Source organism: Panthera onca, chromosome B2, assembly GCF_046562875.1.
Source record: "Panthera onca isolate mPanOnc1 chromosome B2, mPanOnc1 haplotype 2, whole genome shotgun sequence".
Lineage (NCBI taxonomy): Eukaryota > Metazoa > Chordata > Mammalia > Carnivora > Felidae > Panthera > Panthera onca.
The window spans coordinates 135,301,643-135,329,542 of NC_138343.1; the positions used below are offsets into that span (position 1 = coordinate 135,301,643).

Below are 27,900 nucleotides of genomic sequence, written 5' to 3' on the forward strand. Positions count from 1 at the left end.
TTGATAGGTGCACTTCGCTAGTTACAAAATGTTTTTGGTGTCGTTGGGGAAGGTTGTAGAATACCCACATTCTTCTCAAGTCCTCTTTTAAAATGGAGGTCAACAAATATTGTCAAGGGCCAGATGGTAAGGACTTTAGACTGCACAGCCTCTGTCCTAAGTATTCAACCCTGCCATAGTGCAGAAGCAGCCATAGGCCATATATAAACAAATGAGTGGTGCTGTATTCCAATAAAACTTTATTTACAAAAATAGGTGGCCTGCTAGATTTGGCATGTGGGCCATTGTTTTTCAACCTGTGATTTATAAGAAGAGAGGTCCATGCAATTTTATGTTTAGGTAATAAATATATAAAACTGTCTCCGGACCCCCTAGCCTCTTTCCCATTGGGAACTGTTTTCACTTTCCCAACGTCCCCCAAGTCCTGGTGAGAATGAAATGCAAAGGACCTGAGGCAGAGAGCCAGTCCTTGCCCTTTCCCCCACGGAAATCCCCACTGACTACAGGGAAGGGAAACAGCTGTTCTGGAAGCCAGCAACTCCCCCCACCCCCACCCACCCACCAGTCCCAGTGAATTTAGAGAAATCAGAACCCTGCTTCACTCACTTGCCTCAGCTCTTAAACATAACCACATATGAAACAAATGTTTGCAGTCTTGCCTCATCCGCCACTAGATGTAAGTGCTTGAAATTAAATTTTCACGTAAGCACCAGATTTACTCTTCGCCTACAGAAACTTACATTACAATAGGCGTGATGGTTGGGGCGGGGATAGAAGGAGGAGGAAGGAGAAGTAGGATTGTCGTGGAAATGGGACAGCAAACTAAGCTGGGAGACAGGTGCTGCCTATCAAACTGCCGGCAGAAAGTGCATCTACATTGACAATTTGTTATTTATATATAAGTATATGAAAAATTCAGATTCTATTGGCTTGGTTTCTGTGGGAAAATAGCTAATGGGCTGATGGTATCACTGTACTTCAACAGGCTAGAGAATTACTCAGAGGCTTGTCGGATGCCTGAGCCACATATTTATTTGAGAATGTCCCATCGTGAGAAGCTCTCATTCACCAAGGTCACCGAGAGGGCGGCTGACAGGCACACTGAACTTCAAATGGCTCTTGCTGCTTTGTCGGTAGCAGAGCAACGTGCAAGGAGCTGACTTACCAAAAAAAGAACAGTTCGAAGGAAACCAACTTGTTCTGAATGAGAAAAGGAGATAACTAGGCAGTAACTAGAGAATCTTCTTTTTTTTTTCATATTGGTTTTCAGTTTATAAGCTGAAACATAAATGTGTGTTGCTTTATTCCTGTTTTTATAATTTTCTTTTTAAAAAGTACATGTATTAATCTACATTATAAGATTTCTCATGCTCCCTTCTAAAGATTGCAAACGTTTTACACACATACATACACACACACACACACACACACACACAAGTTCCTATATGTATTTCACATGTTAATCAGTGGGTGGAATTTTGACTCCGGGTTTAAGAAAGTGAAATTAGTTTTTAGCCCCTGTATTGTACCGTTGGACCTTTAATTTCATTCTTGGGCTACATATTTTCTGTCACTATACGTAAAACACCATGTTTCCAATAACCTTACCTTGTAGGTAGAGTGAGTAGCATAATGGTAACCTTGAAAACCTCCATCAGCCTATAAAATTCATATTCACATTTATAACATAATAGCTCATCCAGCGACCTATAACATTCTTCAAAGTAAATTGCATTCTAGTAAAGACAGAATAAGAGGGACCAGATTTACCCTCCCATTTGAAACAAGTAAAAAACTAGACAAAGTATTTGAGAAGATAACACGCAAGACTTCAGATATCAGGCAGCAAAAGATAATTGATCCCTGAGAAATGGGAAACTAACAAGGTGAGGCCTACAAGTGGCCTCCACTGCTGCCTGGAGGAAAGGTTCCATGGTGCTGTGAAACCACAGCAAACCCAGAAGAGTTCAGCTGTCCGCCTGAGTTGAAGACATGGGGTCCAGGGAAAGCAAGGCATCTAGAGCTTGCAGAGCAGATACTAGAGAAGAAGGGGCCGTACAGAGCGAAAGAGAGAGCTCCGAAGGGCCACAGAGGGGCCTCCTTGGGTTTTCAAGCGATCGGTGCATGTGTGTAGAGAAGCTACCTGAAGGCAGAGACAGGATCACCCAAAAGAATTGGAGGGACCAGTGCGTGGCTCCCACAGAGGGTCAGGAAGAGGCACCAGCCTCATAATCAGGGGACACTGGTTAGAATAGTAAGAAAGATCTTGCCTCACGAAGGGAAAAATTCATCCTAGACTAGATACAGTTCCAGTCCTACCCAACAACACTGTAAAACAAAATCCTAGAAGATCAAATTGTTTCTAAGTAACTAAATGTATCCCAGAACAGAGTACCAAAATGCAAAAATATCCAGTCCCCAGGAAGATGAAATATCTGACATGGAGTCCAAAATTACCAGGCACACAGGCAGGCAGGAAAATATAACCTATAATGAGAAAAGTCAATCAAAATTAACCTTTAAATGACACAGATAATAGAATTAGTAGACAGGGACATTAAAACAGTTATGATAATCTATATGTTCAAGAGAGCAATGGAAAGACTTACATGTTAAGTGGAGACAGAAGACATAAAAATGACAAATCAAACTTCTAGTGATGAAAACTGTAAATACGTTTGAGATGAAAAAATAACTCATTGGATATTACAGAAGAAAAGGTTAGTTAACTTGAAGATATAACAATACAGACTATTGAAAATGAAACAAAAAAGGCTTAAAAAATGAAAAGAGCATCATTAAGAAGTAATGGGCAGAGGCACCTGTGTGGCTCAGTCGGTTAAGCGTCCAACTTCAGCTCAGGTCATGATCTCACGGTTCATGGGTTCGAGCCCTGCATCAGGCTCTGTGCTGACAACTCAGAGCCTGGAGCCTGCTTCGGATTCTGTGTCTCCCTCTCTCTCTCTCTCTGCCCTTCCCCTGCTCACTGTCTCGCTCTCTTTTTCTCTCTGTCTTTCTCAAAAATAAATATTAAAAAACATTTTTTAAAGAAAGAATGGGGAAAATCTTCCTAATTTGACAGAAGCTATAAACCCACAGATTTGAGATGTTAAGCAAATCCCAAGTACAAGAAGCATGAAGAAAATTACATCAAGGCACATCTTTTTTTTTTTTTTTTTTTTTTTTAATGTTTACTTATTTTATTTTTGAGAGAGAGAGAGAGGATCCAAAACAGGCTCTACACTGTCAGCATAGAGCCTGACTCAGGGCTCAAACTCACAAACTGTGAGATCATGGCCTGAACTGAAGTCAGATGCTTAACCCACTGAGCCACCCAGGCGCCTCTCAAGGTACATCTTAATCAAATTCCTTAAATGGATGAAGGGGTCAAAAGGTGCAAATTTCCATATGGTAATAAGTCACCGGATGTAATGTACAACATGGTGACTGTAGTTAATACTGTATTGCATATTTAAAAATTGCTCAGAGAGTGGATCTTAAAAGTTCTCATCACAAAGAAAAAAAAATACTTTGTAACTCTGTGTGGTGAGAGATGTTTAACTGGACTTAGTGTGGTGATCATTTCTCAATATATACAAATTCAAACCGTTCTGTTGTACGCCTGAAACTAATATAATGTGATATATCAGTTACCCCTCAATAAAGAATATTTTCAATGTAAAAAAAATTGCTTACAGCCAATGATAAAAAGAAATCATAAAAAATAAGCAGAGGATACAAGACACATTATGGACCGAGGAACAGAGATAAATCGACAGCCGGTTTCTCATCAGAAACCACGCAGACCAGAAGACAGAGGGGCGACGTCTTTAAAGTACTGAAAGCAAATTCTCAACCTAGGTTTCTTTACCCAGTTCAAATGCCTTTCAAATACTACAGTGAAATAAGGGCCTTTATTAGACAAGTAAAAGCTGAAGGAATTGAGCATCAGCCAACCTGAAGGGTAAGAGATATTAAAAGAAGTCCTTCTGGCAGAATGAAAATTATACCCGACAGAAACCTGGATTTACTCAAAGCGCAGAACGCCGCCAGAAATAGTAACCACATGGGTAAACGTAAAGACTTCTGTTCTTAGCATTTAAGTCTCTTTGAAAGATAAATGACTGTGTAAAGCAAAAATAATAGAAACGTGGAGTTTTTTAAATATATAGAAGCGGAACATACGAGAACAATATCGCAAGGTCTGTATGTGACGTGGCGTAACATCCCTCGATGGTAGATTCTGAAAAACTAAATGTGTGCACATGAACGCTGAGGAAGCCACTAAAATGATACAGCAAAGAGTTGTAGTTCCTCAACCAACCAAGAAAGAAAACGAAATCATTAAAAATACTCAGTCCAGGCGCGGGCATGTAAACGTTAGGACGAAAGGGGAGGTGCGTGGGTGGCTCAGTCGGTTAAGCATCCGACTCGATTTTGGCTCAGGTCGTGAGCTCACGGTGATGACACTGAGCCCCACAGCAGGCTCTGTGATGACGGCACAGCCCTTGCTGTCATTACAGAACCTGTCTGAGCTTCTCTCTCTCCCTCTCTCTCTCTCTCTCTCTCTCTCTGCCCCTCATTCACTCACACGTGCGCACATACACTCTCTCTCAAAATAATTTTGTTACTCTCTCTCTCAAAAAAAAAAAAAAAAAAAAACCCAGTCCAAAGAAGGCAGAAAAAGAGGACACAAGAAACAAAGAACAGATAGACAAAGAGAAAAAGAATAGCAAGATAGTAGATTTAAATCCGACTATATCAATAATCACATTAAATATAAATGGTCTAAATGATAGTGTCAGACTGACTAGAAATGCAAGTCTCAAATACATAACAAGAAACCCACTTTAAATATAAAGACATATCTAGTTTAAAAGAAAAAGGCTGGAAAAATACCAATACCAATCAAAAGAAAACTACAGTGGTACCAAAACAGAACTAGCCCAAAGAATATCATCAAGGATGATAAGAGTTGTTTCATAACTGTAAAGGGGCCATTTCATTAATAGGACATAATAATCCTATGTGTTTATGTATCTAATAACAAAGCTTCAACATACGTGGAGCAAAGCTGTAAGGGAAAACAAGAAAAAGCCACAAATGCAGAGATTTTAAAACCCCCTCAGGACAAATAAACAGAAAATTAATAAGGATGTAGAAGACTTGGACAGTACTACAGTCCAACTTGACCCAACCGACATTAATAGGACACTCTGTCTAACAACAGAATACACATTCTTTTCAAACATTTACACAATATTTGCCAAGATAGACCATATTCCGGGCCATAAATTAAATCTCAATAAATTCTAACAGATTCAAATCATACTAAATAGGTTCTCTAACTACAATGAAATTAAATTAGAAATCAACACTGAAAGGCATCTAGGAAAAAAAACAAATATTTCTAAACTTAATAGTCCACAGAGAGGGAGAGAACATTTGCAAATCATCTATCTGATAAGGACTTGTATCCAGAATCTAGAAAGAACTCTCAAAACCCTATAATGAGAAATCAAACAGTGAATAAAAGATCTGAACGTACACTTCGCCCAGGAAAATATATGGGTAATAAGCACATGAAAATTAGGGAAACGCATGTTAAAGCCACAGGGAGATACCACTACATAGCTATTAGAATATCTAGGATTAAAAAAAACTGACCGTACCGGATGTTGGTGAGGATATGGGACAACTGGAAGTCTCATGCTACTGGAAAGAATGCACGATAGCACATGACCCCTTTAGAAAATAAGTTGGTAGGGCACCTGGGTGGCTCAGTCAGTTAAGCATCTGACTTTGGCTCAGGTCATGATCTCACGGTTTGTGAGTTCGAGCCCCGTGTCGGGCTCTGTGCTGACAGCTCAGAGCCTGGAGCCTGCTTTGGACTCTGCCTCCTTCTCTCTCTTCCCCTCCCCTGCTTGTACTCTGTCTCTCAAAAATAAATAAATGTAAAAAAAAAAAAATTTTTTTTAAACCATTTAGAAAATAAGTTGGTAATTGAATTAAACGTATCTACCATATGGCAAAAAAAAAAAAAAAAAAAAATCCTTTCCTAATTATTTACTCAAGAGAAGTGAAACATAAAAGCCCATATAAAGATCTGTATATAAATGTTTATAGAAGCTTGTTTTGCAATCGCACACCATAACCTTGACCCTTGAACGTGTGTAGGTTCATCGTATGCCAAGCTACTAAATAATGCAGTTTTTAACATAAAGTTGCAGCAAATGGAAAAACAAGAGAAAAAGTGTTTAAAAGAGGAAGATCCCTGTATTGATTTTCTATTTTCCTAGCTGTAACACATCCCCACAGATTGAGCAGCTTAAAACAGTACACATTTGTATGTCACAGTTGGTGCGGATCAGGAGTCCAGGCACAGCTTAGCAAAGTGTCCTTCAGGCCACAGTCCCAGCTTTAGCTGGGACCGTGGTTCTCATATGACCCTCGGGTTCTTCTTCATCTGAGTTCCTTGCATTTGTGGGACTGAGAGCCCAGCTTTTTGTTGGCCATCCGCTGAAGGCTACCTGTGGTTTTTGTGGCCTTCTTAGCCCGTTCCTAACACGGTACTTATTGAAAGCTGGCAGGGGGGAAACGACTGAGCCCCACCCCCTTACCTTTGCCGTATTCTCTTGGTTAAGGGCAAGTCGCAGGTCTCAACTCTCAAGGAGAAGCGGTTATTGGAAGCCGCCACAGGGCGTACCTACCACAATGTGGGTACGGCGAGTGGAAACTGACACGGTAGAAAGTACCAGAAGGGAATCCCCAGGATCACGGCAAAGAGAGATCCCACCGGACGCCGGCCTGCAGGCTGAAGGGCACCCTCAAGCGAGGGAGGCTCCCCTCACACTTGGCCCCAGGAAGGCTGACCTGGAGGCCTGTCCCTGGGTATTGGTTGAATGATAAGCACGCAGCCAGCTGAGCTCATGAAGATTCAGGGCAGTTACTGGCGCCGGGAGAAGCGGGAGCTGTGGCCGGACGCAAGCGTGTTCAGAACGCGGATGACAGCCTCACTCTGAGTAACGTTTATAGTCCAATAAATCCCGATGTACCCAAAGGTAATGATAGTTGTACGTTTGAGGGATGGAAAGAGGAGGGGAGGGGAGCATGAGTGGTGGGATGTAAAAGATTAAAGCCTCATCTTTGGTATTAAGAAAGCCAATCGATAGTAACCGAAGTTGGCAAATCCAGAGCAGTGGGGAGTCGGTAGAGGCTTCGAGTAGGTAGAGGCTTCGCGTGGGAACGCAGCGGGCGGGCAGCGGCAGAGGGGGGCCTGTCACTTCTTACAGTATGCCTTGAGGAACAGTGTGACCTTTCGAGCCACGTACGTGATATTCTTTGATCAAAATTAAACTTAAGAGAATCTGTCAGCTCGCTCTCTCGGTGTTTCTCCTTATTTTTAACGTATCCTGTGTGTTTGTGAGAAACGGAAGGGGGAGGGGCACGAGTTGTGAATGATGTAGGGTCAGTGGCCCACGGGTTTGTATTTCTTCCACTGCATCAGAGGAAGCAGGTCTGGGCAGCCGCTGTGCCCCCCAAGTGTTAGAGGCACGGGGGCGGGGCGGGGGGGAGACGGGTAAAGAAGGTGGAGAGAAATCCAGGAGGGGCGGCTGGGTTGGCAAAGCCCAGGCGCCCCGGCTGCCCCCGCACGCGGTCCTGTAATTATTGTCCGGCCTCGCGATGAGGCAAAAATGTTCAGTTTAGGGAGGCCTTTGCAAGTAGCGCAGTTAGGACTCTTTCAGTCCAGGAACTGGGGAAAGTTACAGAAGAAAAACGCGTCCTGTTGCTGTCGAGGAAAGCGTGTAGAGGCAAGGAACCACCCACATGGGGACCACAACGAAGTACCGCAGACTGAGGGGTTTGAACAACAGGAGGTATTTCCTCGCGGTTCTGGAGGCCAGAAGTCCACGACCACGGCGTCCGAAGGGTTGGTTTCTCCCGAGGCCCCTCCTCTGGCTTTCAGGCAGCCTTGTCCTCACAGGGCCTTCCCTAGGTGTGCATGGTCTCTGGTGTCTCTTCCTCTTCTTACCAGGACACCAGTCCTGTTGGGTCAGGGCCCCGCCCTTAGGACCTCACTTAATCGAAGCCCTGTCTCCAGCTCGTCTCACTGGAGCCTAGGGCTTTACCACAGGAACGAGGGATGGGGCTCAATTCCATCCATCACCTGCCTTATGAAGACCCAGCCTGCGGTCCTGAGTGTTCCGCCGGCTTCTGCTCTAAATCACCTTAAAACAACAAAAAATGTTGCAGAGCAAAGTAGACCTCTAGGATTTACAAGTCAAATTAGGTGGCAGGGTAGTGCTGAATTCTTCCCTGAATCAGTTTCCTCCCCAAGACTTGGCCAACCGAGTGTCCCTCGGGGAGCGTTAGAGGCGGCAGCTCCCAGCCCTCCCCTCCTCCCCGCAGGCTCCCCGGACCACCCCTCTGCCTCGGTCCCAAGAGAAGCATAAAGGGGACGTCAAAGAAATGGATACACTCTCCCTCTGCCTTGTGTTTTCCTGACGCAGCAGCTTTTTATCCTTCACGCAGGGGTCTGCGGGGCTGTGCAGGGCGAAGACAAAAAGGAAATTCTAAATGCTGGGGCAGCCCGGGCCCTCCCCCACGCCTGCCTTCCTCCTTCCTGTTCTCCCCTGCATCTTCTCTCTGCTTTCAGTGCCTTACAGAATAATGATTCAATTGCCATTAGGACCTTGGGATAAAACCCATGCCCAGAACACCCCCCCTCGATGTGCAGATGAGCTTCTCAGAAACCAGAATTTGATTACTTAATATCAGGTTCCCAAACGGTGAAGCATTATTAAATTGGTTTGTTGTGCCAGAGCTGATGTTGTCTCTCAACTGGCAGATGACTGAATGTGCCTCCACCCTCGCAGCCTCTTCTCTGCCCTGCACAGACACAGGGGCCTTCATTTCCGACCGACTCGGCTCAGGGTAGGGGCACAGCAGCTTTCGGGCCATCGTCACACTCCTGGAGGCTTCTCCTTTAAAATAAGATTTGTCCTCAAGCGGAGGGGGGCCCCTGTTTGCTTGAGTATCTTAGGTCTAGTTGGGGATAGCTTCAGATTTGATTACCATAAGTAAAAAGGCCAGGAAGTATGGCTTTTAAGATTGTTTGTAAGGCCAGAAAAGTTAGGGGAACATCTCACGAAACTACTGAACATTTTTGTCTTATCAAAGAAATCCGTAATTCGTCAGAAATAGGAATTGTTGGGGCGCCTGGGTGGCGCAGTCGGTTAAGCCTCCGACTTCAGCCAGGTCACGATCTCGCGGTCCGTGAGTTCGAGCCCCGCATCAGGCTCTGGGTCGATGGCTCGGAGCCTGGAGCCTGTTTCCGATTCTGTGTCTCCCTCTCTCTCTGCCCCTCCCCCGTTCATGCTCTGTCTCTCTCTGTCCCAAAAATAAATAAAAAAAAAAAAAAAAAAAAACGTTGAAAAAAGAAAAGAAATAGGAATTGTTTTCAAACTTCCTTTTTCTGTGTCTCGCGTACATAAGTTACACTCACTTCAGGAGATAATGAGGGTTGTATTTTCTGTAATAAAGTGACAGTAGCCTCTATTGTGTATTCACCACTAGACTAGGGTCCTTTCTTTATTTCATTTGAGTTTTGAAATAGGCCCTATCCCGCAGATAGTTTGATACTCAGACTGCATTTCCAGAATAAGAGCCAAGGGCTTGGGGAAGTAACTTACCCAGGAACGCCCGCCCCCTGCACACCCGTCGTTCGGGGTGGAGCCCTTCCCACCACACCTCAGCCTTGATTGGGTTACTGCTACTCGCAAGACTTTGATTACCCCCGAGCGCCTCTGCACTGGGGACCCCCTTCCTAATGGGCCCCAGGGAAGGGCACACCACAGCCTGGAGCCCACTGCTGCACCTGTAAGTGGGAAGAAGAGAGCCTCTTAGGGGCGCCTGGGTGGCTCAGTCGGTTAAGCGTCCAATTCTTGATTTCGGCTCAGGTCATGATTTCACCATTTGTGAGATCGAGCCCCAGGTAGGGTTCACAGTTGACAGGAAGGAGCCTGCTTGGGATTCTGTCTCCCTCCATCTGTCTGTCTGTCTGTCTGTCTCTCTCTCTAAAAATAAATAAAATAGAACTTTAATTTAAAAAAAAATAAAAGCCTCTTCCACCTCAACCTGTCTCATCAGGCTCAGATGTGGCCTTTGTGGTGGAATGAGGAAAGGCAGGAATGTCCAGAGCTGTCTCATGGAAATGTGAACAGAATGCAAACAATTTAATACCTCTCTCTGGAGGTGTGGCCTTTGTGTATCATTTTTGGCAAGGAATAAAAACCAAGCCTGTACGTGACAGAGAAGCCAACTCACTGATCCACGGTGGCATCGAGGGGCACCTGGGTGGCTCTGTCGGTTGAGCGTCCAACTGCGGCTCAGGTCATGATCTCATGGTTCCTGAGGTCGAGCCCCACATCGGGCTCAATGCTGTCAGCCTGTCAGCGTGGAGCCCGCTTTGGATTCTCTGTCCCTCTCTCTCTCTGCCCTTCCCCTCCACAATGCTTGCGCTCACCCAAAAATAATTTTTTTTTTCAAAAGGGACAAAAACAGTAGCATTGATTTCAAATTGTCTATCTTAGATTTTGGCAACCCGCTGAAATGAATTATCAGAGCAATTTCCAAACATAGTTATGGGATGTTTTCCCTGAATTTTTTAGGTAAAAATTGATGTGGCTCTTCGGTTATTTCAGTGGATAATGGTATTTACACTTTCAGAGGGGACTCAATAATCCATGTCTCACAGCTGATCGTTAAAAAGCTGCAAGCCTATTATTTTTCAGAAAAAACTCTGGGTGTTATTGTTTGTGTATCATTTTGGAAATTTTTTCGGCAGTCATCAGGTATGATTTACTCACTGCTAAGTGCTGTGACTAGATGTTTAAGATGTAATTGGGAAAGCTCCTACCCCCAGCGTAAGCTGTGTCACGTGTCCTTAAATAAACGTTACACGGTTTAAAAGGAATCCAGGCTGAAGTTGTAAAGTAACTGAGTTTACTTGACAAACTCATGTAAATTTCGTTACCCGAATGCCGTGGCTGAGACCTCGGTAGCTGGCATAAGGATGCAGCGGTTTCTACCACGAAAAGGGTTCACAACATCGCTCTCTGCGGCTCCGGTCCTGGTGAGATTCTCCTCCCCCGCTGCGGCCCAAGTGCACATGTTGCCACTGAAGGGCCGTGAACTCAACGCCATGATCGAGTAAGGGAAGCGTGGGGCTCCGCGGTCAGGGCCGGGACTCACTGCATTTGAATTCCAGCTCCAGCAGGTCTGAGCTGTGTGATTTGTGGCACATCATGATGCATTTCCATGTGTCCTTTTCCCAGTGTGCAAGATGGGGATAATGGCGGTAGCCCGTCCCCTCAGGGCTGTAGGAAGTAAATGAGCTACATGCAGTGCCTGGAAAGTGCTTAGCATAGTACTGCGCTGGGTGTCATGGGGTATGTGCCTTTGGGCCAGAGCTGCCCACACAGAGCAGGAAGCCTTTGGATGAAGCCAACACCCAGAGGACAACAGAGAGAAACCATTGGGCTGTAGGACCCAGCCCGGCCTTCAGTGTGCCACCTCCGAGCTTCCGGGCACGGGAACTGGAAGGATATTGTCTTACTGAGCCAGCCAGCACGAGGGCAGGGAGGGCGCTCCTGGTGACCACAGCTGAAGGGGTGACTAGGGCGTTGGGGTGACTGGTGGCTCAGTCGGTTAAGCTTCCAACTCTCGGTTTCAGCTCAGGTCATGATCTCCTGGGCCATGAGATCGAGCCCCATATCAGGCTCTCCGCTGAGTGTAGAGCCTGTTTGGGATTCTCTCTCCCTTTCTCTCTGCCTAAATAAATAAACCTAAAAAAAAAAGAAGAAGAAGAAGAGAGAGAAAGACGGAGGGGAAGGAAGGGAGGGAGGGAGGAAACTAAGTGATACCACCCTTACAATCAGAATAAAGGAAAAAAATAATGGGGTGCCAGGAGACTTCTCAACATCTTTCCATTCAAAACTGTTAGTCCTTTATAACATTTGAAATCTTTAGCTTACGCTCAAAGCACTGCAAACAAGTTGCAGAATTTCTTCTTGCCTTTGTGTATGTCTGGTCAGACCCTCCTGCTTCACATTTATCTTTGTTTTTTTCTAAATAAACTCCCCCAATCTCTCCTTTTCCAAAGAGCAGCCCCAGGGACTTTGCACACAGAATGTGTGAAGACACTCTTCTTGCCTCACGCACTCCAGAGAGCATTCCCTTGTGTAAAAACTACCCCCGTCTGAAGCGTTAATCTCCCTGAAAATCAGATTTCAGGATTAATACATGTAGAATTACCCAATTTCTGTACAAAATGATATACATATACATTATACAGCTACATCGCTTAAATAGGAAGAGAAACTCACCCAGGAGTTGGCACAGGACATTATTTACAGGGCTCCCCTCTGGGAAGCGGATGAGGAGAGGACTTTGCCTGTTACGCCTAGCGGTTTTCACTTTTTTGTGTTAAAAACATTTTTTTAAGTAGATTTTTAAAAATCTGGGAAGACAGTTAGGGACTAGCTTCCTCGCACTGGAAGAAAATTCGAGTCTTCCCTTACAAAAGGTAAGAAGAATAACAGTGCTTGCCATTCTTTCATTCAAGGCCCCGACCTAAATCAGAGTAATCTGAGCCGTGTAACACTGGGCACAGTGTGTGAGTGCAACGTGGTAGTGTTTATAGTAATTGAACGTGGCTTATATCTTAATAAGTCATAAGTTAAGAATTTATGGCATACATTCTTTTTACATAAAGATCACAGAAGGAAAAAGATTTTGTGTTTTAACTACAGAGTGGAGTGACTTGGTCCAAATATCCCAGTGGTCTGCTCTGTTGGTCTGTCCCTCTTAAAGTGGGGACCAGGTCCTGGTCACCGTGGCGTCCCCAACAGGGAATGCTCCGCAAAGGTTCCCGAGGTGAATGAAACATCACTGTGTCCCTTCACGTGGGAACAGGATCCCAGAGGCCACCAGGAGAGATAAGTGCACTCTAACAGGACATACCCCCACACTCTCAGAGTGTCCCTAGCTAATAAGCAGATATTAAGCTCTGCAGGTGGATATTACCTAACTGCCCAGAAAAAAATCCCGGGACATCTCTCTCCTCTAAGTGAGGCCAGTGGAAACCCCGGTGTAGCAGCCTTACCTGTTTTCATCGTAATGATTTTTCATCTCCCTCTCTTTCAGTCACTGGACATTATATGTGGCCACCTTTCCTCACGCATTATCCTCCAGTAGCTTTTTTCACGTCCAAAGAAGAAACAGAAAAAGCCCGATCCTCAAGAAGGCTTCTTTTTGGTTGTTTCCGCATTCTCTTAATTATCCTCCATTTTTACTCCTCTATTCTAAAAAGTATTTGTTGGGGCGCCTACGTAGCTCAGTGGGTTAAGCATCCACCTCTTGCTTTCAGCTCAGGGTCGTGAGTTCAAGCCCCGCGATGGGCGGCACGTTGGGTGTGGAGCCTACTTCAAAAAGACAAAAAATTAAAAGTATTTATTGAGGCGTTATATGGCCAGGGACTGTATTTCCACTTGATCTTAGCCAAAGACTGAGAGGCAAAGGACAGTAAAGTTACCACTCAGAAAATACTTTGGCTTAATAAAGAATTTACATTTTTGAGTTATTATTTCATAAGAAAGAAAATCAACTGTGTTCGGTGATCTCTTGGAGAGAAGAAGTGTGTAGAAAGGATTCTACCTCAGGTCACAAATTACAAGAACTAACAGATACAAGTAAAAATGCTTATTTTTGTTTCCGAACCAAAATAAAACTGGATAATTTATTTAGTATGAAAAAGTAGAAGATTTAAGAAGCCAGAAAAATTTCCCCAACACAACAAAATTAACTACAATGACATTTTGGTTAAGTAGAAGTTACGATTCTATCACTTTACAAAATAGAATTCTTAATAATTTTTCTGCTCATGCCGAGAATATTCTTTAACTTACAAGGACTACTTTTAAGTAGTTGAATATTTTCTCTTTAACTAGGTTTAATGTATGTTTATAAAGGCTATTCATAGAACTCATCATTTCCCCAAAATAAGCTTCACCCGAAATCAGTATAGATTTTGAAGATTTGTTGCAGTTAAAATTAGGGTCATGAAGGGCAAAAGCCCATGTTTTTCAGCCTTTGCAAAAGAATCCATTAATGCAGCGTGACAAGTAAGTACAATTTAGTGGCTCCCTCGTTATTTTAAGCAGGGGGCCTTCTTAGAGGACACACAAATAAAGTCAACACAGATCACCTCCGACCCCAGACGTGGGGCCAGAGGTCAACTCCCAAGGGCTGTCCAAATTCTTTCTTTCCCATAGCGCAGTAGTGACCCTTGTCTGGGGGCCACAATCCTTTGATAACAAAGTTTTTTATTGGGAGAGAATTTTATGTGAATGTTTTAGGTCTTGTTAACATAATTCCATATTGTGTCTGCTCAGCAGGAGAACTTTAGGGATGGCTCTTTGTCCACAGGGCAGGGAGTCCCTTGGCTCTTCAGACCCTATGTGCTTTCTTGTCCTCTGGTCCCAAATAAGTAGCCCTGATTCTTGGAAGTGACGATTGCATAATTGGAAAGGAGCATGGGAGGCTTCTGATGGAACCATAGTTCCCCCCCATTTGAGAGAAATAGGCTGAAAATGAAGGAAACAGATTCACACTTCCCAGCATTTAATATTTTGGCAACTTTTAGTTCCCAGTTTTGTTCTGAAAGAATCAGAGTGACCAAAAGCTGCATGGTATGATTCACCGCAGCCAGGAGACCAGCTCCAGGAACCACAGAAATCACACTCGGCCTTTGTCAGCCTTGGTGGTGTGGCATCTGCTGAAAAAAACTTAATGATGGGGGCGCCTGGGTGGCTCAGTTGGTTAAGCGTAAGGCTCGATTTCTGCTCAGGTCATGATCTCACGGTTCATGAGATCGAGCCCCACATGGTCAGGCTCTGAGCTGACCTGCTTGGGATTCTCCATCTCTCTCTCTCTCTCTCTCTCTCTCTCTCTCTCTCTCTGCCCCTCCCCCGCTCACACACGTGCTTTCTGTCTCAAAATAAATAAGCATTAAAAAAATAATTTCAGGGGTGCCTGGGTGGCTCAGTCGGTTGAGCGTCCGACTTCAGCTCGGGTCATGATCTCACAGTCTGTGAGTTCGAGCCCCGCGTCGGGCTCTGTGCTGACCGCTCAGAGCCCAGGGCCTGTTTCAGATTCTGTGTCTCTCTCTCTGCCTCTCCTCCGTTCATGCTCTGTCTCTCTCTGTCTCAAAAATAAACGTTAAAAAAAATTTTTTTTTTTTTTTAATAATAATTTCAAAAAGTTCATCATGAGGGGGCTCAGTCGGTTGAGCATCTGATTTGGCTCAGGTCATGATCTCATGGTCCGTGAGTTTGGGCCCCACATCAGGCTCACTGCTGTCAGCCTGTCAAGGGAGCCCACTTCGGATCCTCTGTCCCCCTCTCTCTGCCCCTTCCCTGCTTACGCTGTCCCCAAAATAAATAAATGTTTAAAAAGAAAAAAAGCTCACTTTTCTAAAAAAAAAAAAAAAAAAAAAGTAAATGACGACAAGTTGAATTTTCATGTCTGTAAAAAGAGCGTGAAGAGGCAGCCGTTGTGTTATTGTGTTACTGCCTGCACACGAAGCTGACACTTTGGCTTTGGCCACGAGGGCCTAGCTACACAGGCGTCTTCCTGGGTTTCTCACCTTGTGTGGATTTTGGCCTGCCTCAGACTGAACTCTGCCCTGCGGTGAATAGCGTTGCAGCCCCAGACGCAACAAAGTCTGGGTAACGTTCTTACTGCCAAATGTGCCTTCCATCTACAGAGTTAATTTAAGGGATGGGGCAGCATCGCTGTGGCTGAATATGATGATTCATTTTCTTTTAAGGTTTATTTATTTTTGAGAGAGAGAGACAGACCGCCAGCGGAGGAGGGGCAGAGAGAGAGGGAGGCACAGAATCCGAAGCAGGCTCCAGGCTCTGAGCTGTCAGCACTGAGCCCGACGCGGGGCTCGAACCCACGGACCGGGAGATCATGACTTGAGCCGAAGTCAGATGCTCGACCTCTGAGCCACCCAGGCGCCCCTGATCGTTCATTTCTTAACCTATAAAAGACGCTGGTCCCTTTTTCCAAATCCATGCCGCCACACACATTCTAAAGTCATCTGAAAATGCCCGTGGCATAGCGTGGGTAGACAGGAACACTCCTGTAGAGGACCGGCGTGAGCGGTCCACAGGCAGCTGGAAAAAAACAGGAACAGTTGCCACCAGTGGCCTTTGTGCTTGGTGTCCCGGTTGCTACAACAGGAAGCATGGATTTCTTTCCGGGCTTCCTCAGATATGCACAGCCACTGTGATAACCAGAGAAAAATGTTACTGCTCTGCTGGGAGCAGAACGTTTGCAAGGATAAGGAAGCATCCACAGAAGTAAAGGTTTAAAATTCAGGAAGTCCCCACCTCCAAGCTGGGTGCCGGAACTTTATTTGTAGTTAATTGTTTGAAACCCAGAGCACGTTTTCTCAAAGCCATGTTACAAACGGTAGCAATATTCCAGGAAGGCTCAGAAGCCTTTTTTTTTTTTTTTTTTTTTTTTTTCAGTAGAGCGCAACCAGGGGAGGGGTAGAAAGAGGGGGACAGAGGATCCGAAGCAGGTTCTGCCCGCTGACAGGCTGACAGCAGTGAGCCCAACGCGGGGCTCGAACTCACCCACAAACTGTGAGATCATAACCTGAGCCAAAATCAGACACTCAACAGACTAAGCCACCCGGGTGCCCCCTCAGAAGCCTTCTTAGCCCATGATATGCCTAAAGTAAAATCCTGCACAATTGGCAAGACAGGAGCTAGCCAGCAGACATCTCTGTGTTGATGCGTCCGGCCACACGAAGAGCAGGTTCCGGGGCCCCCTCACCACACTCTCAGGGAGCAGGTGGTTAGTGAGGCCCGTGGGGGCACGGATGTCCTCCCCGCCTGCTGCTCCAGAGGAGGGTGAAGTAGCATGGCCAGCGGTGAATCAGACTCTCCCGTCCCCTTCCTCCTCACCTCTTCTACCTCGGAGCTCCCTCCCCAGTGCTGTAGAAGGAGGCCTCCTCGGCCACATTGTCTAAGCCGGCCCCCTTCGCAAATGGTAACGTGCACACGAATCGCCTGGGAGTTGGTGACGTTGCAGATTCCGATTCAGCAGGCCCGAGCGGGGTTGAGATTTGAGACGTCAAACAAGTTCCCGGTGATGCCCACACTGCTGGGCCACGGACCCCAGTATGAGCCGCAGGAGTCGGCCAGCATCGTGGGCAGGGGTCGGGGGTGGGGGCGGCGCTTGGCGGAGGGGGACATCCTGAGTCGTTGCAGAAGGGACGAGGCAAGTGAGAGAGCTGAGCTCTGTCGCAGGTGGGAAGAAGTGGGCGAACCCTGGACGCAGTCCTGGCCGTGTCACACGTCATCTCACTGGAATGTTCTCCGGCCAGAGCAGGCAGGAGCTTTGCAAGACACAGCCCTTAGTCCTCAGAAGAGTGAAGCCAAGTGGGGTCCCGGTGTCTTTGCTCCAAACGATCGCATGCAACATTGGTTTCTGAGCATCCTTTTTATGAAAAGGACAGTAATAAAGTCCGGCAGGAAATACGGCAATCATTAAGGAGCAGATCATCCCGGAGCCTCACCATCTAGGTCCTTGACCGTGTTTTAGTGCGTGAGTCGCCAGCAATCACAGCACTTTCCTCCAGGATACCAAGGGTTTCCGGTGCAAGCAGACTCAGACGCACTCTGATAGACTGATCTGGACACAAAGGAGCACGGGCCTGGTTCCAGTCCTGTCTCCACCACTAACTTGCTCGTCCTTGTCCATGTCCTTGAGCACATGGCTTGTGCCTGAATGTCCCCTGTCCCATCAATAAATTGAGGCTGAAATTAGTACCTCCCTCTAAGGGTGGTGGGGGACTTAATTAAAGATGTGGTTTGAGAATCTTGGAGCTACGATGTGCTGTGGGGCCGTGGGGGGAGGTAAGTGGTCCCCACGTTCAGGAAGTTGACATCTGCCTTTTCTATTTCATTTCCTAAACCAAGGATGAAATAGCAGATGGCGAATTTAAAGAGATACAGGTGACCTAATACAGGAGGCTGAATTGAATTATGTAGTTAATTTATGTCATTAGATGTACACTGTTCAGAGTGATCGTTTCGCGGCATTTGCTAACATACAATATTCCGTTTTCTCCTCTAGATGAGCACCATGCCAGGACTGCCGACCCGGCCCTGCTTCTACGATATAGATCTTGATACAGAAACAGAGCAAGTTAAAGGCTTGTTCTAAATGAACCAGACTTCCACAGGACCCAGTGCAGGTAGGCTCCTGGGCTTTCTCCCGTGTCTTTCTTTCTTTCTTGCCCCAAATATGTTTTAGTTTTATTTTGTCTTGTTTTTCTAATATTTACTACAAAACATGGGCTGATAAGTAATTTCCTGACTTGGTTACTATGAATTCCTACTGAATAAGAGCCCGTGACTTGGGTCACTCCTCGATGTGGATATGCGGTGAGATGGGCTCCAGTCCATTGAAAGTCAAATCATGTCACTTCTGAATATAGATTGGTTGAAGGCATCTCTTGCCATTAAAAAAAAGGAACCCTGTGAACTCATTATTCTGTCTCCAGAATTAAAACTAATATAGTGTCGGGGCGCCTGGGTGGCTCAGTCGGTTGAGTGTCCAACTTCTTTTTTTTTTTTTTTTTTTTTTTTTGTCATTTGCAAAAATTTATTTTTTTTATTTATTTTTTTTAATATATGAAATTGTCAAATTGGTTTCCATACAACACCCAGTGCTCATCCCAAAAGGGAGCGTCCAACTTCAACTCGGGTCATGATCTGGCAGTTCGTGAGTTCGAGCCCCGCATCGGGCTCTATGCTGACAGTTTGGAGCCTGCAACCTGTTTCCGATTCTGTGTCTCCTTCTCTCTGCCCCTTCCTTGCTCATGCTGTGTCTCTCTCTGTCTCTCAAAAATGAACAAAATTTAAAAAAAAAAGCGAATATAGTGTCCCTCCCTGTCCATGTGGATTCATTCTAAGACACACAAACCCTCACCGCCCCTCAGCGTATGCCTCAAACCACAGATAGCACTAAATACTTGCGTGTGCTGTGTTTTTTCCTATACGTACACGCACATGATGAAGTGTAATTGACAAATTAGGCACAGTAAGAGATTAACAATACTAAGTACCAGTAAAGTAGGACAATTATAACAAGATGCTGTCATCAGAGTTCTATGAATGTGGTCTTTCTCTCTCCCGCTCTCTAAATACCTTATTGTACTGCACTCCCCCCCTCTTCATGTGCTGAGGGGAGATGATAACAGGGCTACACGATGAGATGAAGGGGGTGACGTAGACATCGTGACATAGCTTTCGGCTGCTGTTGACCTTCTGACACCGTGCCGGGAGGATCATCTGCTCCCAGACCACATTGACTGCGGACAGCTAGACCCATGGAAAGCGAAACCGCAGATGAGGGGGACTACTGTGTCTTTAGGCATTTTATAAATCTACCTTCCTACCACATACCTCTTGTGCGGAGTTAGAATTACGTGATAGACAGATCTGGGTGCATTCATTCCCTGCGGCTGCCATAACAGTATCACAACTGAACGGCTCAAAACAACAAATGTTTGTTCTCTCAGTTTCAGAGGCTAGAAATCCAAAGTCAAGGTGTCAGCCAAGTCGTGTCCCCTCTGCGACTCTGGTAGAATCCTTCCTGGCCTCTTCCTGGCTTGTGGTGGTGCCAGTCATCCTGAATGTTTCCCAGCTGGACCCACATCGTTTCAATCTCTGCCTCCATGGCTGTAGCATTCTCTGGGTGTCTCTGTCTTTGTATGGGGGTGTCCTTATAGGGACACCAGTCACATTGAATCAGGGCCCACCCTCCAGACCCTATCTTAAAGTGACTACCTCTGCAAAGACCTTATTTCCAAGTAAGGTCACTGTCTTCGGTCCTGGGGGTCAGGACTTCAGCATATCTTTTTGGGGACAGTTCAACGCATAACACTCGACCGTGGCACAACAGATGGATTGGGCTCTCGTACCACTGGAAAGGTACATGAAGATGAGACCAGTCTAACGCAGAGGGCCCTGTGCGTCATAGGAAGGACAGGGCAGCAGAAAGGAGACCCTCGCTAGTTCATGGTCCACACAGTTTAAGAGGGCTGGTCTTGACTTGGGGCCCCCATAGGCAGCCCACAGTGGGGGTCCCTTGGTCTTACTCATGTCTGCCCCTCAGTACTGCAGTCACACCTGCTGGCTTCTTTCCTGGCTTCCCTTCCAGAAGAGAAATGACCACCCTCCTAATCCTGCCCCTGGGAAAACTCTCAGTCACCAGTCGTAAAGGCTTGTGAAGCTGCTTTTCTCATCTGTGTATCAAACCTCACCATATTCCCGGAACACATTCCTTTTCCCAACACTCCCAGTTCCGTCTCCACACTCGCTCCTGTTCCTTAGCCCAGCATCCCTTCCTTTCTTTCTTTTTCTTAATTTTTATTCATTTATTTTAAGACAGAGAGAGAGAGAGTAAGCAGGGTAGGGGCAGAGAGAGAAAGAATCCCAAGCAGGCTCTGTGCTGTCAGTGCAGAACCCAATGTGGGGCTCAGACCCACGAACCATGAGATCACGACCTGAGCTGGGACGAAGAGTCAGAAGCTTAACCCACTGAGCCACCCAGACTGTGGGCCTATTAGACAAGCTTACTTGACCTGAATTCTCACTTTTGTTGGTTTCACTACCAGTCGTCAACATGGGGAGATTGTTTTCCTTTTTTGTAAGTCTTTGTTACTAATACGCTAGAGACTATGATGAGAAAGGAAAGGGACCACGCCAATATGAAATGACATTAATACAACGTGTGGAATTGTTGGGTTTGGGGTGTGTGAGGCGTATGCTGTTGTTTTTCACTGAGGAGTGGGGGCTATGTTTAGTTTGAACCACAACCACATTTCAAATCTGTGTCCATTCGGAAGAAGAAACCCCCACAAAATAAACCAAGGAGACTAATTTCACAAAGAAGCCTTGATAATGGTGTCATTTTGGTCTTTGGGTATAAAGTGTGTGTGTGTGTGTGTGTGTGTGTGTGTGTGTGTGTGTGCGCGTGCGTGCGTGCGTGTATGAGAATGTCTTGGGTTTCCCAGCTAGTTCTTGGGAAAATAACAGTATCCTTCCTCTTCCACTGAAAATTAACCCGTCCTGACTAATCTCCCGTTTCACGTCAAGAACCCATTCTGCTGCATTTCTGCCATTTATCATTCTTCTCCAGAACAAGTGTGTTTTCACCCTTTCATCTCTCTCGGGTTGTATTTTTCCAGCCTCGTGGTCCGTTTTCATTTGTTCCTCAAGTAGGTAATTAAAACCCAGTTATACCTTAATTATAGGTTAAGACCCTGCTAATGCCAAGGGACACGTCACGTACACTTAAATCCTTTGGTCTGTGTTCCCTAACAAGTGTTCCTCCAGACTTTTTTTTTAAGTTTACTTACTTATTTTGACACAGAGAGAGAGCACAGGGGAAGGGCAGTGAGAGAGAGGGAGAGAGAGAATCCCAAGCAGGCTCCACACTGCCAGCATGGAGCCCGACGCGGGGCTCGAGCTCACAAACTGTGACATCATGACCTGAGCCAAAACCAAGGGTCGGGCGCTTAACCGACTGAGCCACCCGGGCACCCCCAGATTTTTTTTCAATGTTGAGCGAGGGTTAGAGGTCAGGACGCCGGCCTGTGGAAGTTACCCCAGTGAGCCAGGCACCGTGCCAAGCACCTCACCTGGGTGGTCACAGCATCCCTTGGAGGCAGGTGCTGTCCCACAGGGGTAGATCCTTCCCGAGGAGGTAGCTGAGGCGTGGTCCCGAGCCCCAGGACTGCAGAGCCATCTTTCCATTGCTTGGCCCTGCCTCTCCTTCCAAAGCTGGCACGGGAGTCACCTTCCCACCCCTTGCCACCCCCTGGCACATGTCATGCTGGGGTCAGTGCAGCGAGATGGGCGGTTCTGTTTCAGAGCTGTGGAAGCGCTGGCCCGGGAGAGTCAGCAGCACGGTCGAGGTGCCCCGCCAGTAAGCACGCATGCCGAGACTCCCCCGGGACCAGCTTCCCCTGTCTCACCCCATCCTTTATGCCCAAACCAAAGGATGCCCTTTGCGTGTCAGTCACAGGATAAATGAACCTTGGCCCGCCCTAGAAGATCGTAACCAGTTATTTGAACAGACCTATAATTTGGGGATCATTTCCGTATAACAAAAGATAATTCTTCGGGTATTAAAAGCTATGACTTTGTCCAGATTCTTTTTCGCCAGAGTATAATAGGGCTCTCTCTCGCTGAACTCTCTCATAGAATGTTGTTTTCCCCCTCGCTTGTCCAAGGCTCCTTTCTGCTTTGTGAACTGCCCGATCCCGTTCCCAGCTCGGTGGGTGGTGGTTCAGAACCCATCACTTGACCCTGCTTTGCACCTTTGAAAATGGATCCAGTGTCGCGGGAGAAAGCGCTGTACAAAGCAAACATCCCTTCCCGGGAACTCCCGGGGTGATGGTCCCGCAAACGGACCCTCTGTTTCCCATGTCCTCACAATACGCGGTCAGGGGCCACCTCCTCGCAGTCAGGTCTATGGCGATTAAAGGTGCAAGGAATCAAAATGTTGACGTTTGGGTGACAGTCGGCATAGACAGATTTGCCCGCCAAAAGCGGGAACGTCTGGCGGTCGCTTTGCTCCTGGAGCGGTCAGACTCCAGAGAGCCCCGTGCTGTCAGCCTCGGAGTAACACACTCGTGAGTTTTTGCAGCACGCGTTGTAGTCGTGTAGCACACGGAAGATTGTGCTCTGTTAACAACTGTTTCTGTCCTTCCGCTTCCTCTCCTCTCCTGCTTACCTCCCCGTCGAGGAACTCATGTAAGATCTCATATGAACAGAGAGCCAAGAAGTCACCAGAATCTGAGCTCTTGCTCCTTTCCAAGGCTCCCCTGTGATGCTTTCACTGTTGTCAGAAGAAGGGCATGATTCATTCTTCTGGGTGGCGCCAAATAGAAAGAATGAAAATCAGTTGTTTGTGCCAGGAACACCGATCCTGCCATATTACTGCTCAGTCTTTTGTTTGAAGGTGATTGGATTTCAGGTGTTTTGTTTTGTTTTGTTTTGTTAACATTTATCTATTTTTGAGAAAGAGGGAGGGGGGAGGGGCAGAGAGAGGGAGACAGAGGATCCGAAGCAGCCTCCGTGCTATAAGCATAGAGCCTGATGCGGGGCTCGAACGCACGAACTGTGAGATCATGACCCTGAGCTGAAATCAGGTCGACTCTAGTCCTGCTATAAATGTTAGTTATTTGCCCAGAAAGCTTTTTCTTGAACTGCACGTGCAGAGAAAGGTGCTCGGTTCTTCCCCCAACTGCCTGTAGAGCTTAAATGTTCAGTGATAGTTAATGGTCATACGATAGTCTTGAGTATGGTTGCTGCCCTTCTGTGGTCAGGGTCTGTTTTGCAAACCAGAGGCTTCAGGGTTCCCTCGGGGAGCACCTGGGCTCTGTGATTTTGGTCTTAAAACTGTCTTTTCAAGAAGCAACTCAAACACTGTTGATTACCGTTTATGCTCCAAGATGAAGGTCAGCGAGTACCTTGCCCTGAGCCATCCTTGGAGGGCACAATGGGAAGCTCAGGCCACTTAAATAAAAGATGGAGGGGACTGAATCTAAAGATGCCATCTGTATCATCTCATTGACATCGAAAGGTGGTGACGGGGGCGCCAAGGTGGCTCAGCCAGCTAGCATCTGACTTCAGCTCAGGTCATGATCTCACGGTCCATGAGTTCGAGCCCCACGTCGGGCTCTGTGCTGACAGCTCAGAGCCTGGAGCCCATTTCAGATTCTGTGTCTCCCTCTCTCTCTGACCCTCCCCTGTTCATGCTCTGTCTCTCTCTGTCCCAAAAATAAACGTTAAAAAAAAAAATTAAAAAAAAAAGAAAGAAAAATAAATAAACATTTTAAAAATTTTGGGGAAGTTCTTAACTTTTAAGGAAACTTTTGGGGGGGGGGGGGCGGTGCGCCTGGGTGGTTCAGTCAGTTAAATGTCCAACTTCGGCTCAGGTCGTGATCTCACGGTTCATGGGTTCGAGCCTCGCGTCCGGCTGTGTGCTGGCAGCTCAGAGCCCGGATCCTGCATCGGATTCTGTGTCTCCCTCTCTCTCTGCCCCTCTCCCGCTCACACTTGGTCTCTCCCTGTCTCTCAAAAATAAATAAACATGTTAAAAAAGAATTTGAAGGAACTTTTTGGGCTCTCTTTGATTTCTTATCCATTCCATACCAAGATAGACTATTTCATATATCCTGTCCTCATAAAATTCTGAAATTTTTTTTTTCCTGAATAACTGGATAATAATAAACAGCTGACTCCTCTTTTTAAATCCTCACTAGAGTGGTTGCATTTCCAATTTATAAAATCTGTATTCAGGCTTTCTATACTTCTGCCAACACGCAGAGGTGTTTTTTGTTTGTTTGTTTTGTTTTGTTTTTTAATGTGGAACCACATACGCCACGCCCCTATAAACACAAAACCATTACGTACAAATTTAAGGTGTCTAATCAGCTGGTCTTCACCACCCACTCTGGGTTTGGAAGGTCTTCAGACTTGCCCTCCTTGGGCTGTTTCCAGTGCACCAAGCCCACCGTCATTCCCCTTACCCTCCTTTCCTCCATGTGTGTCACTGAGGCTCAGGTCCAGGATCACGAGAGCCCCCAAAGTGAGGCTGGCCGCCTCCCTGAATGGAGGGGTGAGGTCCTGCCCCAGGCAAACCTCCCTTCCCAACTTCGAAAATATTTTCTTTTGGTTGAGGATTATTGTGCTCGGGGTGCTCCTGTTTTCTGTTTACTTCCCTGACTTGAATCCGATGCGAGGAGAGTGGTCTGCATTCCTGGTCCCCTGCCTTCGTCGCTGTCTTCTGTTCTGAGGCTAAGCAAGCAGCCTTTCTGGCTCTAGAGCCCCCACCCATCTGTGGGAGGCCAACTCACTATGTTCTGGCCCAGCAGACAAATTCTTCCACGTATAAATTCAGATCAAAGGCCAAATACTTGCATTTACACTTCTTCCGCAATGATGAACAGAGACTTTCTGAACCTTCGGGGTTTGGTTCGTTTGTCTTTTCTAAAATGTAGTTTGATGACGCTCCTTCTAAAAGATTTCAGGCTCCAACAGTGTCCAGGAGTCTTAATATCCTTTCAGAGGAAACAACAAAGCTTTAACATCAATAAGATCTCCTCCCTTCCATTCTTGCCCTAAATGCATTTTTCAGACCTTCCTTTCTGTGCCTACTATAAAAGACAAACTGAAATCCAAGGCGACAGGATTCCTGATCTAAAATCCTGAGCGGTCTCACTCGGCAGGATCCCGGAGACCGTAAAGCCCGAATTCAGAATTTTAGAATTTCCGCCTAATCTTTTCAGGAGGTTCAGAACGCTGCCTACAGTGACCGTGCTGACTGGGTCACAGAGCGGTGTGGAATCGGATTCTCCACCGCTCTTAAGTAAGACGATTCCAAACAGTGATTCCCAGCCCTGTCTTGTGAAGGGAATCATTTATCTGCGGGTGAATTTTCTTTTGGACTCTGGCTTTTTAGAACTATATTAACAGTTTGACATCACAGGGGGGAAAAAGCTCTTCTTAAATCACTGAAACACGGCTTTGTTTTCCAGGCTCCCGAAACACAAACCCGTCTTTCGCCTTCTTGCTGCCGTTGGAGAAGAAAGTGAATTTGAAATATGCCGGTTACACAATGCGGGAGAAATGGGGAAATAGACCAAAGACATATTCTCCGTTCAAGAATTCTGTTTGCAACAGAGTATGGTGTCCGGTAAAAGGACCTCCACCAAGTTCGAAAGAAAGTAATTTATTTTCCGTTTCTGCAGAGTTTACATTATTTCCCACTGCTTACACTGTAGAATGTTTATTTTATGGGGACTGAGGGATTAAAAGAGTGTGAACTAAAAGGTACCATTTTCCACTCTGGAGTTTTCTATTTTGTCTTTGAACTGAAAATAAACATGTATCTAGAAAACCAAACAGCAAGTTTCCAACGCTAGATAGAACTCTCTGGTCTCTAGAGGTAACTGTTCACATTGGGGTTGTGACCTGACAGATTTTCTGGAAAACTGTGAATACAACGAGGGCTTTTAGAAACAGAATGAGAAAGAAATTGCACGCGCGCACAGAAATATCTGATCCATTGTGAAATCTTCGGACCGTTGGAGGGTTGTAATAAATAAATAGCCTTTAGACCGCAGTGCATTTTATACACAGAACTGTTTTTCAGTGCCAGTGAAGTTTACATCACTTACCCAAAAAATAATGGGTTCATGCTCGTTCCGTCCACCCACAAATGAATCTCAGCAGCCACTAAGCTTGCGAAGGCCCATAGGGCAAAGCAAAGTTGGCTCTTGAGGTCAGGTGTTGGGCACATGTTTTTCCATTTGTCCAACCCATAATTCATAGTAAAGAATGGTGTATGGGCTGTACCCCCTTCCCGGGAGTTACTGACCCTTTTCTGTTTCCATTTTCTCCTACAATAACATAAAGTTATATAAAAGTTAAGACAAAACCAAGGATTCAGGAACAAACAAGAAGTGATTGTCCTCTAAGCAGTTTAAGTAAAAGAGTCACCATAAATATCTTAAATGTCCCCCCCGGCGCATCCTGCAGAGTCCTTGCCATCGGATCTTTCCTGCACATTCTAGTACTGCACCCTCCAGTGACCCTGCTCGTTAGTTGCCCTGCGTATAATGTGTCTTTATGCACAATTTAATTTGTTCCAAAACATGGCTGAAACAACCAAAAAGCCTCCCCACACAAAGACTGTCTCAAGAATGGTTTTGCTTGGTGTTTCTGAAGGGTGTGTGTCCCTCTCCCCCCACCCCCGTCCTTTATTTGCAAGTACACCTCTCCACATATACAATGAACCAGTGTTTTCCATATACTGCCCTTTGAAAGTCTTAAGGGTTCACAGGAAACCTGTTCTCTCTGCGATGCACTCAATGAGCGGTCTGGCTCAGGAGTTCATTTTTAAGCAGTTGCCTTCTGTTATTTGACTTTATAATTTTCCTCTGCTATTTAGTTTCATTTTCTGTTTTTGAAAGTATTTCGGGGCGCCTGGGTGGCTCAGTCAGTTCAGCGTCCAACTTCAGCTCGGGTCATGATCTCACAACTTGTGGGTCCAAGCCCCGCGTCGGGCTCTGGGCTGACAGCCCGGAGCCTGGAGCCCACTTTGGATTCTGTGTCTCCCTCTCTCTCTGCCCCTCCCCTGTTTGCACTCTGTCTCTCTCCCTCTCAAAAATAAATAAGCATTAAAAAATGAACAAAAGAAAAAATACATTTCTAGAAACCTATATTCCAGGGGCTTTAGACTTCTTTCTTTACCTGCTTTCACCAGGCAGTTCGCCAGTTCACCAAAAAGAAAAAAAGAAAAGCATCCCAAACAGACATGGGAGAGCTTTTCAGTGCTCATCGTTGAAGGGCCTGTAATCACCCCAAACTTTTACCATCGTGTGGCCACATTTACCTCCTCTAGATACCATCACTCGAGTTCTGGTGGATTTGTTTTCTCTCACTCACCCCTGCCGAGCGATAAGCCGTCTCCACCGACTTGAAAGGGCTTCAGCTGGTTAATTAATGGGCTTATCAACTCGTAATGACTTGAGGCTGTTCCCAGACGGGAGAAGGTGTTCCTTCAGGGAAGACCTACTTATCTACCATCTCTTGGGAGGCCAAGGCCCAAGGAAAAAGAGCATACCGCCTTTCACATGGCCTGGCCGGTTCAAGTGCGAAATCTTCTCAAGTGCGGATGATTTCTCTCCGCCTCTGGAAGTGAAATGTCAGAAACCACTGACAGATCGGTGGGGGCCCCGGT

At 46.0% G+C, this 27,900-nt stretch overlaps 1 protein-coding gene across 1 annotated transcript in view; it reads left to right on the top strand.

Moving 5' to 3' along the window:
* The window catches only part of MTHFD1L (methylenetetrahydrofolate dehydrogenase (NADP+ dependent) 1 like), a 184,183-nt gene extending 158,192 nt beyond the window's left edge, over positions 1-25,991 (top strand). The window contains exons 27-28 of the mRNA XM_078447463.2: positions 18,214-18,334; positions 25,694-25,991. Coding sequence (XP_078303589.1) covers positions 18,214-18,303 — 90 coding nt within the window. The 3' untranslated portion in view covers positions 18,304-18,334; positions 25,694-25,991. The remainder of the gene's footprint in view (positions 1-18,213; positions 18,335-25,693) is intronic.
* Positions 25,992-27,900: the final 1,909 nt, after the last annotated feature.